The sequence below is a fragment of the Notamacropus eugenii genome, chromosome 6 (genome assembly GCF_028372415.1).
Source record: "Notamacropus eugenii isolate mMacEug1 chromosome 6, mMacEug1.pri_v2, whole genome shotgun sequence".
NCBI lineage: Eukaryota > Metazoa > Chordata > Mammalia > Diprotodontia > Macropodidae > Notamacropus > Notamacropus eugenii.
The window spans coordinates 92,953,218-92,966,880 of record NC_092877.1 but is presented as its reverse complement, the minus strand read 5'-3'; the positions used below and the strand labels follow the sequence as shown (position 1 = coordinate 92,966,880).

At 36.6% G+C, this 13,663-nt stretch overlaps 1 protein-coding gene across 1 annotated transcript in view; it reads left to right on the top strand.

Annotated features, from left to right (window-relative positions):
• The window catches only part of TMEM156 (transmembrane protein 156), a 57,881-nt gene that overhangs the window by 29,054 nt on the left and 15,164 nt on the right, over positions 1-13,663 (top strand). The window contains exon 5 of the mRNA XM_072620494.1: positions 9,610-9,696. Within this exon, the coding sequence (XP_072476595.1) occupies positions 9,610-9,696 (87 nt within the window). The remainder of the gene's footprint in view (positions 1-9,609; positions 9,697-13,663) is intronic.

Sequence of the window (13,663 nt, the reverse complement as noted above, 5' to 3'; positions counted from 1 at the left end):
GGGCCACGTGTGGCCTAAAGGCCGCAGGTTCCCCCACCCCTTCTAGACCTTTGGTTCATCAGATTGTGCCATAGCACCTGTCATTCACTTGTTTCTCTTAACACATCTCTTTAGATACTATAAGGCACAGGGCAATCCACCTGCTCTAAAGAAAACTTTTCAAGTCTGCAAAATCACTGTGTTTTCTTGAAGAGGACAATCAGGAAGGCAATGCCATGACTTGCAAGTGAATTGGGTTTAAGGGAAGGAAGGCAGTGCAAAGTCACCAGCCTTACTTTCTCCTCCAGAGCCATCTGAGCCCACTGGCAAGATAAAAATCAGCAAGACTGGAGATAGCCCTGATACAGTGAAGACCTTGGTCTTTTTAAGTTAAAGTTTTCCCAGGTCTCAGTTTGACGGAGGCAACCCATTCAGTGATTAAGGTTAGGTAAGAAATGAGACAAAGAATGGCCTCTTTTACCTGGTCAAAAAAAATCAGTCTGGGAGGGAAAGACGCTCAGGGTTTCTGGCTAAATCAGAAATAATTGCTATTTACATTTACTGAGTCAATCGGGGCCCAAACAATGACCACGAGGTGGGACTTGGGCTGGGACCTATTATTGGCCAATCAATGTGAGCCAAAGTGATTTGAGTTTCTATATAGATGATATATGAAATCCTCATGCATCTGTAAGGAAATATTTATCAAAATGATCCCTTTGGTCAAACAACTTGACATATAAAAATATTTTTGTGTGATATATTCTTAAAGCTTTGCCTACTTATATATAGACATCTAAGAGATACAGGGAATAGAATACTGTGCCTGGAGTCAGGAAGACCTGTATTCAATTCCAGTGACTACCTATGTGATGTAATCTGGTCATAGCAATATGAACTGGGCAAGTCATATCACCTGTCTGTCTCAGTTTGCTCAACTATTTAATGGGATAATAATAGCACCTACTTCCCAGACTTGTTGTGAGGTCCAAATGAGAAAATATTGGTAATGTATTTAGCACAGTGCTTGGTATAAAGTAGATGCTTTAGAAATGCTTGCTTGTCCTACTTCCCTTCTCATGTCCATCACTAGACATCACTAAAAAAAATAACTAAAATAACTAAAATCAACTTCATAAGTACAAAATGGGGGAAATAGGATAGATAATAGTTTGAGTGAAAAAGTTCTAGGGGTTTTAAAGAATTGTAGGCTCAACCATACAACATGGCAGCCCCCAAAAGCTAATATTAAGAGAAACTTAGAGTCCAGCACAAGGGAGAAGGCAGCATTGCTGTTACCTGCCTTGTTAAGACCAAATATGAAATGTTCTGTTCTGGACACCAAATTTTATGAAGAAGATGGCAAGGGGAAGCAAATCTTTAGGATGGCAATAATGATATTGAGAAAATAAGAGACTCTGCCATTCAAAGATCAGTTGAGGGAAATAGGGATGTTTAGCCTAGGGAAAAGAAGACTCAAAGTGGTTATGATTATTATGATAACTAATATTCAAATATTAGAAATTCTATCTATACCAAGAATTCATGACCTTTCTAAAATCTGAGCAGTACTTTATAAGTACCCAATACCAACTAAAAAAAGAAAGAACATAGAGAGGCAGAGCCAAGATGACAGACTGAGAGCACGTACTCACCTAAGCTCTACAACAAAATCCTTCAGTTACTTCTAAAAAGAGAATCTGAATAAATTTTAGAGTGGCAGAATCTGCTAGAAGACAGAGTGTGGCAGATTTCCAGCCCAGGACAGCCTGAAACATCTATAGAAAGAATCTGGTAGATGGGGCTGGGGAGTGCAGAGCACACAGGCTGCACCAGCACAGACACCATAGCAGAACTGAGCAAGAACTGCTGGGGCAGACTGAAGCAGAAGTAGCAGTGCAGATTCTCCAACAAATCAGCCCAGAATGTGAGTCCAGTGGAACTGAGTGAGAGAGAAGCACAGGACCCCCAGTTACAGAAGCAGTTGTTCCTAAGACTATCAGCCTGCAGGTTAAATGTCTGTTAAGTCACCTACTTGAACTTCTGGGAGCCAAGGTGGTGGAGTGGTGTGTTGACCTTGAAAACCCCAGAGAATATTTCCCAGAGAAAATCCTGAAATAGTGGGATCAGCTGAAGGGGTAAACAGTCTCTTAGCTTGAGAGACTAGGAAAATCGTTAAAGAGAGACCCTCTTGCTGTGGCTGAAGGGGACCAGAGCAGGACTGGAGCTGTCCCAGACAGCCCCATCTCAGTGAACTAGGAGGAGATCCTAAGCCCAAGGGGGGTGGAACCTGTAAGCACCAACACCAGAACCCCAAGAGTGCCTTATCACAGCCAAGGGAATCAGGAAGACACTAGCACAGATATGATTCACTAACAGCTGAGCCTGCCTGTGCTCTATCTCAGAAGCGGAGACCTCCTGAGGCCAGACCACCCCTCCCCCACACCTCATGCTACAAGCTCCAAGGTAACTTGGGGAAGCAAAGAAAGACTTCACCTGGCCTCTGCTTTGGCACACCAGCCAGCTCAGCACCAGGTAAGCTGCAGCATTTCAGCTTCTACCCAAAAGAACCAGAGGCCATGATACACAAAGCTTCAAGTTCTAAGCACAAGAACTTTGGGACAGAGCCCCCTATACCCCAAAACAGAGAACCACTTTAAAACCCAGGAAAAAAGCAATCATTAGGAGCAAGAAGCAAACCAGAAAAGAAAAATCCATAGAATCTTACTATGGGGACAGAATACAGAAGAGGTCAACATTGAGACTGTACTCCCATATGAAGCCTCAGAAGCGAATGTGAACTGGTCTGAAGTCCAAAGAACATTATTGGAAGAGCTCAAGAAGGATTTTAAAAGCCAAATTAGAGAGGTAGAACAAAAGTTGGTCAATGATTTAAAAAATATGAAAAAAAAATTCACAGAAGAATTTTAAAGGAAAATTGGGCAAATGGAAAAGGAGATGCAAAAGTTTACTGAAGAAAACAACCTATTAAAAATTAGAATTGGACAAGTAGAAGCTAATGACTCTATGAGTCATCAAGAATTGGTCAAACAGAATATAAAGAATGAAAAATGTAAGAAAATGTAAAATATCTCATTTGTAAAAACAGTGGACCTGGAAAATAGATCCAGGAGAGAAAATCTAAGAATTATTAGTCTACTAGAAAGCCATGATGAAAAAAAAGAGCCTGAACAATATCTTCCAAGAGATCATCAAGGAAAACTGCCCTGAGGCCCTATATCCAGAGGGCAAAATAGTCATTGAAAGAATTCATCAATCACCTCCTGAAAGACATTCCAAACTGAAAATACCAAGGAATATTGTTGCCAAACTCCATAACTATCAAGTTAAGGAGAAAATACTGTAAGCAGCCAGAAAGAAACAATTCAAATATCAAAGAACTACAGTCAGGATCACACAGAACCTTGAAGCTTCTACATTAAAAGATCAAGGGGATTGGAATATGATATTCCATAAGGCAAAGGAGCTTGGACTACAATCAAGGACAAATTTCTCAGCAAAATTGAGCATAATATTTCAGGTAAGGAAATAAAGGATTTCCAGATCTTCCTGATGAAAAGGCCAGAGAGCAATAGAAAATTTGATCTTCAAATACAAGTCTCAAGAGAGGCATAGAAAGGTAAACAGGGGGAAGAAACTTGTTATACAATATAGACAAACTGTTTACATCCCTATAAGGGAAGATGATACTTGTTAATCTTGAGAATTGTTTATTTATTATGATATTTAAAAGGGATATACATAGATAGAGGGAGTGGGTAAAAATTAACTGATGTAATGACAAAAAAATGCAGTTTAAGGGTGAGAAGGGATTGTAAAAGGAGATGTGAAAAGGAGGAAGCAAAAAAGATAAATTACATCAGAGGAAGAGGCAAAAAAACATATTATAGTAGGGGAAAAGAGGGAAAGGAGATGAACACTGTTTGAGATTTACTGTCATCTGATTTGGTTCAAGGAGGGAAAAACAAACTGAGTAAAGCATAGAAATCTAAATTGCCCTAAAGGCAGTAGTAGGGGAAAGGGGAAAGAAAAAGGTAGGGGGCTTAAAAGGGAAGGAAGAAGTAGTAATGGAAAAGGGGAATAAAAGGGAGGGGCTAACAGAAGGGAGGGAAGTGGTCAAAAATTAAAACTCTTGGGGAGTGGAAGGGAGAAGGAAGAATTAAAAGCACAAATGGGGGGAAATAGGATGGAGAGGGAGATACAGGTACTAATCATAACTATGAATGTGAATGGGATGAACTCTCCCTTAAAATGGAGGCAGATAGAAGAATGGATTAAAAACCATAATCTAACAATATGTTGTTTACAAGAAACTTATTCAAAACGGGGATACACACAGGGTAAAGGTAAAAGACTGGAGCAGAATATATTATGCTTCGACTGATGTAAAAAAAGCAGGAGTAGCAATTCTACTCTCAGACAAAACAAAAACAAAAATAGATCTAATCAAAAGAGATAAGGAAGGAAACTATATCCTGCTATAGACAATGAAGCAATATCGTTACCATGTATGCATATCATATATGCACCAAGTAATATAGAATCCAAATTCTTAGAGAAGAAGTTAAGGGAATTACAGGAAGAAATAGACAGCAAAACTATACTAGTGGGGGACTTCAACCTCCCCCTCTCTGAACTTGGTAAATCTAACCTCAAAATAAGAAAGAAGTTAAGGAATGAACAGAACTCTGGAAAAGGTAGATATGATAGATCTCTGGAGAAAATAGAATGGGAATAGCAAAGTATATATCTTTTTTCTCAGTGTTACATGGTGCATATACAAAAATTGACCATATACTAGGGCATAAAAACCTCACAATACAGTGCAGAAAGGCAGAGATAGTCAATGTATTCTTCTCATAACATAATGCAATAAAAATTATATGTAATTAAAGGCAATGGAAAGATAGACCAAAAATTAATTGGAAACTAAATAATCTAATCCTAAAGAATGAGCAGGTTAAATGACAAATCATAGAAATAATCAACAACTCCATTCAAGAGAGTAACAATAATGAGACAACCTACAAAAACTTATGGGATACTGAAAAAGCAGTTCTTAGGGGAAGTTTTATATCATTGAATGCCTACATGAATAAAATAGAGAAAGAGGAGATCAATGAATTGGGTATGTAGCTGAAAAAACTAGAAAGAGAACAAATCGGAAATCCCCAAGTAAATACCAAATTAGAGACACTGAAAATCAAAGGAGAGATTAATGAAACTGAAATTAAGAAAACTATTGAGCTACTAAATAAAAATAAGAATTTGTTTTATGAAAAAATCAATAAATTGATGAACCTTTGATCAATTTCATTTAAAAGAAAGAAGAAAACCAAATTACCAATACCAAAAATGGAAAGGATGAACTTACCTCCAATGAGGAGGAAATTAAAACAATAATTAGAAATTACTATGTCCAACTGTATGCCCGTAAAGTTGACAATCTAAGTGAGATGGATGAATATTTTTAAAAATATAAATTACCTAGATTAACAGAAGAGGAAGTTCAATACTTTAATAACCCCATCCAAGAAAAAGAAATTGAACAAGCCATCAATGATTTTTTCCCAAGGAAAATATCTCCAGGGTCAGACAGATTTACAAGTGAATTCTATCAAACATTTAAAAAACACTTAATTCCAATACTATATAAACTATTTGGGAAAATTGCTGAAGAAGGAGTCCTACCAAATTCTTTTTATGATGCAAATATGGTTCTGATACCTAAACCAGGAAGATCCAAAACAGAGAAAGAGAATTATAGACCAATTTCTCTAATGAACATAGATGCAAAAATTTTAAATAAGACATTAGCAAAAAGAATATAGCAACTTATCATGAGAATAATACATTATGATCAGGTAGGATTTATACTAGGAATGCAGGGCTAGTTCAATATTAGGAAAACTATCAGCATTATTGATCATATCAACAAGAAAACTAATGAAAATCATATGATTATTTCAATAGATAGAGAAAAAGCTTTTGACAAAATACAACACCCATTTCTATTGAAAACACTGGAGAGCATAATAATAAATAGAGCCTTCCTTAAAATAATAAGTAGTATCTTTCTAAAGCCATCAGCAAGCATATATGCAAAGGGAAGAAACTAGATGCATTTCCAATAAGATCAGGGATGAAACTAGCATGTCCATTATCACCATTGTTATTCAATATGGTACTAGAAATGTTAGCTTTAGTAATAAGAGAAGAAAAATAAATTGAAGAAATTAGAATAGGCAAAGAAGAAAGTAAGTTATCATTCTTTGCAGATGATATGATAATTTACTTAGAGAATCTTAGAGAATCAAGTAAAAAACTATTTGAAATAATAAACAATTTTGGCAAAGTTGCAGGTTACAAAATAAACCCACATAAATAATCTGCATTTCTGTATATTACTAACAAAGCCCAACAACAAGAGATAGAAAGAGAAATCCCATTTAAAGCTACAGTAGACACTATAAAATATCTGGGAGTCTACCTGCCAAAATAAACCCAGGGACTATATGAACACAATTACAAAACACTTTTCACACGAATAAAATCAGATCTAAGTAATTGGAAAAACACCAACTGCTTGTGGGTAGGCCAAGCTAATATAATAAAAATGACAATTCTACCTAATTTAATTTACTTATTCAGTGCCATACCAATCAAACTATCAGAAAATTATTTTCTAGAGCCAAAAAAAATAATATCAAAATTTATCTGGAAGAAAAAGGGTCCAGAATATCAAGGAAATTAATCAAAAGAAATCCTAAGGAAAGTGGCCTAGCCCTACCAGATCTCAAATTGTATTATAAAGCAGCAATCATGAAAACCACTTGGTACTGGCTAAGAAATAGAGGGGTAGACCAGTGGAATAGGTTAGGTACTCAGGACACAGTAGTCAATGAATATAGCAGTCTACCATTTGGTAAACCCAAAGACCCCAGATTTTGGGATGAGAATTCACTGGCTGACAAAAACTTCTAGGAAAACTGGATAATAGTGCAGCAGAAAGTGGGTATAAACCAATGCCTGACACCATACACAAGAATAAAGCCCAAGTGGATATATGATCTAGGTATAAAGGCTGACACTATAAACAAATTAGGGTAGTGAGGAATAGTACATTTGTCAGATTTATGGAGAATGGAGAAATTTATGCCCAAACAAGAGAGAGACAACATTATGAAGTGCAAAATGAATAATTTTGATTACATTAAATTGAAAAGTTTTTGCACAAACAAACCCAATACAACCAAGATTAGGAAAGAAGCAGAAAACTGGGAAAGAATTTTTGCAGCTAGTATCTATGATAAAGGCTTCATTTCTAAAATATAGAGAACTGAGTCAAATTTACAAGAATACAAGTCACTCCCCAATTGATAAATGGTCAAAGGATATGAACAGGCAGTTTTCAGAGGAAGAAATTAAAGCTTTCTATAGTCATATGAAAAAATGCTCTAAATCCCTATTGATTAGAGAGATGCAAATCAAAATAACTCTGAGGTATCACATCACACCTATCAGATTGGCTAACATGGCAAAACAAGAAGATGATAAATGTTGGAGAAGATATGGAAGAAGTGGAACACTAATTCATTGTTAGTGGAGCTGTGAGCTGATCCAACCATTCTGGAGGGCAATTTGGAACTATGCCCAAAGGGCTACAAAAATGTGCATACCCTTTGACCCAGCAATATTGCGTCTAGGGCTATATCCTAAAGACATCACAAAAATGGGAAAGGGTCCTACATGTACAAAAATATTTATAATAGCTCTCTTTGTGGTGGCCAAGAACTGGAAATCAAGGAGATGCCCATCAATTGGGGAATGGCTGAACAAGTTATGGTATGTGAATGTAATGGAATACTATTGTGCTGTAAGAAATGATGAACAGGAAGACTTCAGAGAGGCCTGGAAGGACTTATATGAACTGATGTTGAGTGAAATGAGCAGAACCAGGAGAACACTGTACACGGTAACAACCACAGTGTTCTAGGAAATTTTCTGGTAGACTTAGCCCTTCTCACAGCAATGCAAGTCCAAAGGACTCTTGAGGCAAAATACCATCCACATCCAGAGGAAGAACTATAGAACTGGAACACAGAATGAAGCAGAATATTTTTTGTGTTAGATTTTGTTTTGGTTTCTTTTTTCCTATGGTTTCCCCATTCATTTTAGTTCCTCTATGCAATTGACTAATGTGAAAATGTCATTAATAAGAATGTATAGAATGTATGTATAGAAACCATATAAGATTGCATGCTTTCTTGGGGAGAGAGAAGGAAGGGAGGGACAGAAAATTTAAGACTTATGGAAATGAGTGTAGAAAACTGAAAACAAATAAATTGATAAAACTAAAAAAAGAAAAGAAAAGAACAAGGAACAAAGCCTACAATGACTTTTTTAGTCTAAGTTTATCTGAGACCCTTTCGATTCTAGATACAAAAGCCTTGCATCCAACATATGCTCCTTTGATTCTAAGATAAAATTTGAGGAAAACCGAAGACTGTTTTCCCTAAGAGAATGGACTAGGATAGATTTAGTTGTGATGACATATAGTGGAAGACTCATGAAAAGGATACCAGATTGTAAGTAAATGTTTGTATTTTGTCATATATAAAAGGAGGGAGCTGAATTAGCTTAATATTTTTCAAGACGAGCTATATTGTGGGCCAGTGAAATATCAGAATTCTCTGCTATAGACCACATACTTTCTGAAACACACAGTGAGTGGGTAGAAAGAAAAAGGAACTCAGAGTGGGATTAGCAGGATGAACAAAGGAGAAGAAAAATAAGGTAGATTTTAAGTTTATAGGTTTTATAGGTAGGAACCTTTGATAGTAAAAGTTTTATGGACTGGTAAGAATTTGTTGTAGGTCAGTGCCATGGGAAACCCTGAACTAGAGGATCTGTGACATCAAACCAATTCAACAAGCACTTGTTAAACATTTATATGCTACTGTCCCTTACTGATCTAAGACTGATTTTAACTCTTAATCTAAATTGTGCCTCATTTTGTTTCCAGATTTCTCTGAGACTCCACAGAAGTAGTCATGATTAATTAATATTTAGCTTCCTAATAGTTTATTTAAAAATTCATTTGCTACAAGTATATATCATACACACCTTGATTCATATGCCTAGACACCTACAAGAAATCTAGCAATTTGGGTGATTCAGTCATAGACACTGCTGTCCTGTTGGAGACCACTCTATAAATTGTGCAGTGTCTAGGATGAAGTTAATGGCATCTGAAGGTTCAGTCTCTTAAATCTAACACTACAGAACTATGTCACCCACCTATTAGCCAGAATAATATTATTAGGTAGCAGAACTATTTGGCATACTGAACATAATAGGTAGAGGTCTTTATTAGACTGAACATATCTATGTTCATTAGTGTTAGCCAAGAAGGCCCTGATCTCAGAATGAACCAATATTTGCAAATGGAAAATAATATCTTCGGAGAGCACTTAATTTCAAGTTTCTCAGGTAATTTTTATAGATAACCTATTTCCTCACATATTTGTTTGAAATATATATATATTTTTATGAATGTGTGTACATATATCTCATTTAAATGCTTAGCAATTTCTTTTCTTTGAACAGATCATAGGTACAAACCTGCCTCTACTCTCTTAAAAGGAAATGATTCTGAGACATTGAGAAGAATGTTAAATATTCATGTTATTTCAGGTGAGTGCTACATCTCATATTCTGGAACCACTGCTAAAAAAAATCTAAAGTATCTCCAAAGATTCAATCCTAAGAGTGAGAACTGATTAGAGAACTGAACTCATCTAAATTGGCCTCACATCTGGAAAAAAGAAGCTGTGGGCTTATGAAATTCAGTTTAATTTGTCTAGTATGAGAGGACAGTTAAAATCAAAACTGCCTCCTTAAATAATGGTAAGTTTGCTTAACTGGCAAGGAGAAATGTATGTGAGTAGGAAGAAAGGAAAAGGCAGTAAGGAGGGAACTTCAGATTTATTTTTAAATGAGACAAGATACCATTACTTCTGAGAATTGTGAGAAGTAATTGTAGAGTGGGCATAGAATTCTTTAGATTCTCTATTAATGGAGAACATCATTGTATAGAGAGAGCTCGTAATAGCACCAATTAAAAAGTCCCCTCTGTCCTCTCCTAAGTGTCATTGTATTGGAATAAGAGGCACCTAATGAGAGTAAATGAGAGGCTGTCAGCACAGCCTCTGCTGGCTGACTTTGCTTATAGCTCTTTGAACTAATTAGGAAAGTTCCTTCAGAACCCACTGTCCAGAGTCGTGACAGTCTGATTCAGAATAAAGTTCTTCTGCATTTAGAGAGAGAGAACTAGGGTTTCTATCTCAAATTTCCCACTTATTGTCTGTGTTCCCTTAGGCAAATTACTTAATTTTCTTTGAGTCTTAGCTTCCTCATCTGTAAAGTGAGGGTGTTGGACTAGATCAAAGGTTCTTTTCTTTGGAGGGAGGGTAATATTTTATTTTTTCCCATTACATATAAAGATAGTTTCCAACATTCATTTTTTAGGAGATTTTGAATTCCAGTTTTTTCTCCCTTCCTCCCTCTTCTCCCTAAGACAGCAAACAATCTGATATAGGTTATACACATGCAGTCTTGTTAAACATATTTCCATATTAGTCATGTTGTGAAAGAAAAATCAGAAGAGAAGGAAAAAACCATGAAAAAGAAAAAAAAGAGAGAGAAAATACTGTGCTTCGATCTGCATTCAGATTCCATAGTTCTTTCTCTGAATGCTTATAGCATTTTCCATCATGAGTCTTTTGGAATTATCTTGGATCCTCATAGCTGAGGAGTGCTAGGTCAATCATAGTTAATCATCTCACAGTGTTACTGTTACTGTATGCAATGTTCTGGTTCTGCTCACTTCACTCACCATAAAGCTGAGGTTCTCAGCCTTTTTTGCATCATGGACCCCTTTGGCAGTCTGGTGTAGCCTAGGGACCCCTTCTCAGAATCATGTTTTTAAAGATATAAAGTAAAAGACATAGAAATACAAATGAAACCAATTAATTTAAAATATTTTTGTCCAAGTATTTTTAAAAAAACAAGTCCACAAACTCCATGTTAAAAACCTCTGATCCTATGACTCTATCACAAATTTCATTAAATACATACTTACTGAGTGCTTACTATAAACGAGGCATTGCGTTTATAACCGTGGAAAGTTGTATATTTGATTATTAGAGGGCAGCAGAATTATGAATATAGTGACTAAAGTTTCTTATTTGTCTTCCCATATTTCTCTAACCTGAGGGAAAGAGAAAAGGCATTTTGAGTCAGGTCTGAAGGTGACCTTGGGTTCTTAATAGCGATATGAGTAGACAACAAGCTCTGACAGGTCTTACCAAGCTGCAAAGATGGGTCTGACAGCAGATTGTGCTTACTGTCTGAGAACCAGCCTAAGTAGGGAGAAATCCATCACTAATTGTTTAGTCACTAGATGATGAAGACTTTGGGCAGGACAGAGCAAAAATACAAAATGACAAATAGTGTCATGTGGTCCCCTTCTGTTTCTACAGTGATGGTGGTTGAGTAGTGGGAAAGGGTGCCCTAAATGGGGCATCTTGCATGGCAGAGTGGATAGAGTGCTAGGCTTGGAGACATGAAGACCTGGGCTCGATTCCCTCTTGAGATACTTATATGCTTGACTGTTGTAAAGCTGGCAAAACCAAACCAAACCCAAACCCTCAACTGCATTTGTAGCTGCATCTGTTTCTGTTTAGAGATTTGCAGGAGATTATGAGGTGCAAGTGAGACCAAGAGACTTCTATTAGGCTTCTTAATTAGGGTGGACTCATAGATTCTGCTTTGCCCAGTGGAAAAAAATATTAGACTGGACCTAAAAAAGATCATACAAAGAGGCTAGTAGAAATGCTAGTAACTGAAAAATAATTACCCTGGCATTGAAGAGTTCTGAAGTTATTGATGAGAGGTGGTGTCATGTAGTAGAAAGCACTGGCTACAGAGTTCAGCAACCTGATTTTGAGTCAGATAACCTTGAGTTGGAATCTTGACTTTAATACTGATTAATTGCCTGTGCCATCCTGGCAACTCACAATCTCTCTGGGCCTCAGTTTCTTTTTTTAAAAATTAATTAGTTTATTTTTAGTTTTCAGCATTCATTTCTACAAGATTTTGAGTTCCAGATTTTCTTCCTATCTCTCCCCTCTGCCCACCCCAAGACAGAGTGCATTCTGAATACCTCTTCCCCCCAGTCTGTCCTTCCTTCTATCTGGACTTCAGTTTCTTAATTTGTGAAATTAGAAGTTAGACTAGAAGCTCTCTAAGGTTCTTTCCTGCTCTAAATCCCATGATAGTTACTGAGATCAGATGATCAGAGTAGGGCGTATTGATGAGGGAAAGGGAGTATTTAAACAGTGCCTAGTTTGTGCCAGGTACCATGCTAAGCACTTTTTTTTTTTTTAACAAATATTATCTTATTTGATCCTCACAGCAACCCTGGGGGGTAGGTACTATTATTATCTCCATTTTACAGTTGAAGCTGAAGCAAACAGAGGTTACGTGACTTGTCCAGGGTCGCATATTCACTAAATGTTTGAGGCCAGATTTGAACTTGGGTCTTCCTGACTCCAGGTTCAGTGCTTTAGCCATTGTGCCATCACCTGCCTCAAGCAATAGATATGAGAAAGGAGAATAAAAATTCTGTAGTATGTGGATTTATAAAAACCATACACCCGAAGTAGAGTTAAGCATGGTAAATTTATTAATGGAACTCTCTAGGTTGGGGAGTGAGAACAAAGGTGCTGAGCATATCACCTGATAACAGCTTGACCCATGCTATCTTAGTCACTTCTTTTTACAAGTCATAACTTGTGATGTTTAAGCTTTCCTTGAAGGAAAAGTCAATAGTTCCCCTGTCTTTCCAAGTATTCATGGTAATTTAAGTTCAAAAGACCTGGCTAACTTCACAAGATATATTTACATGTTCATTAATTTATTAGCAAAAGAATCTATCTGTCAGCTTTTATTTTCCATAGATTTTACTAAAAATCTTCTAACTCTATCAACATGCTCCTAATATCATTGCCTTTCGAGGTCTAGGATTGTAGCCTTTTATGTTTTTTTTTAAATCAAGAATCTATTTGAGTCCTAAAGGTGAAAGAATCAAATTCTACCTTTTATTTATATTCTCTCAGTGTAAAGACTTTTTTCTGCTTGTAAGTTGTTCTTTCTCTGAGAAATAAATGGAAAGGAAATAATACTTCCCTTGGGTACCATCTTTGAGACTTCCCTATGTAATGATGGATTGGGGGGGGTCTCTGGAAATGGGAAGAAAAAAGAGTCAGTATCGTCCTCTGGAGAATCAGTAACACGAGTGAAGGACAATTTGGAAGAAAGCCAAGACTGAATGACATACCTCAGCAACACAGTTGTGTCAGTTCCAACTGTACTTTTCAGAACCTCTCTTATAGTGGTTCTTGAATCATAAAGTAAACATTGACACAAATTCACATCACACCATTCTCCATCCACCAAGTTTGTTTATTCATCTTGAGAGCAAAAGAGAAGAATGTTGGCTGAAAGAAAATAAATGGAGATTAGTAAGAACCCATTCTCCATGGTAAGAGAAGAGTAATTGGATGAATGGTCAATTTTCTGTATTCTTCTTTTTTTTGGG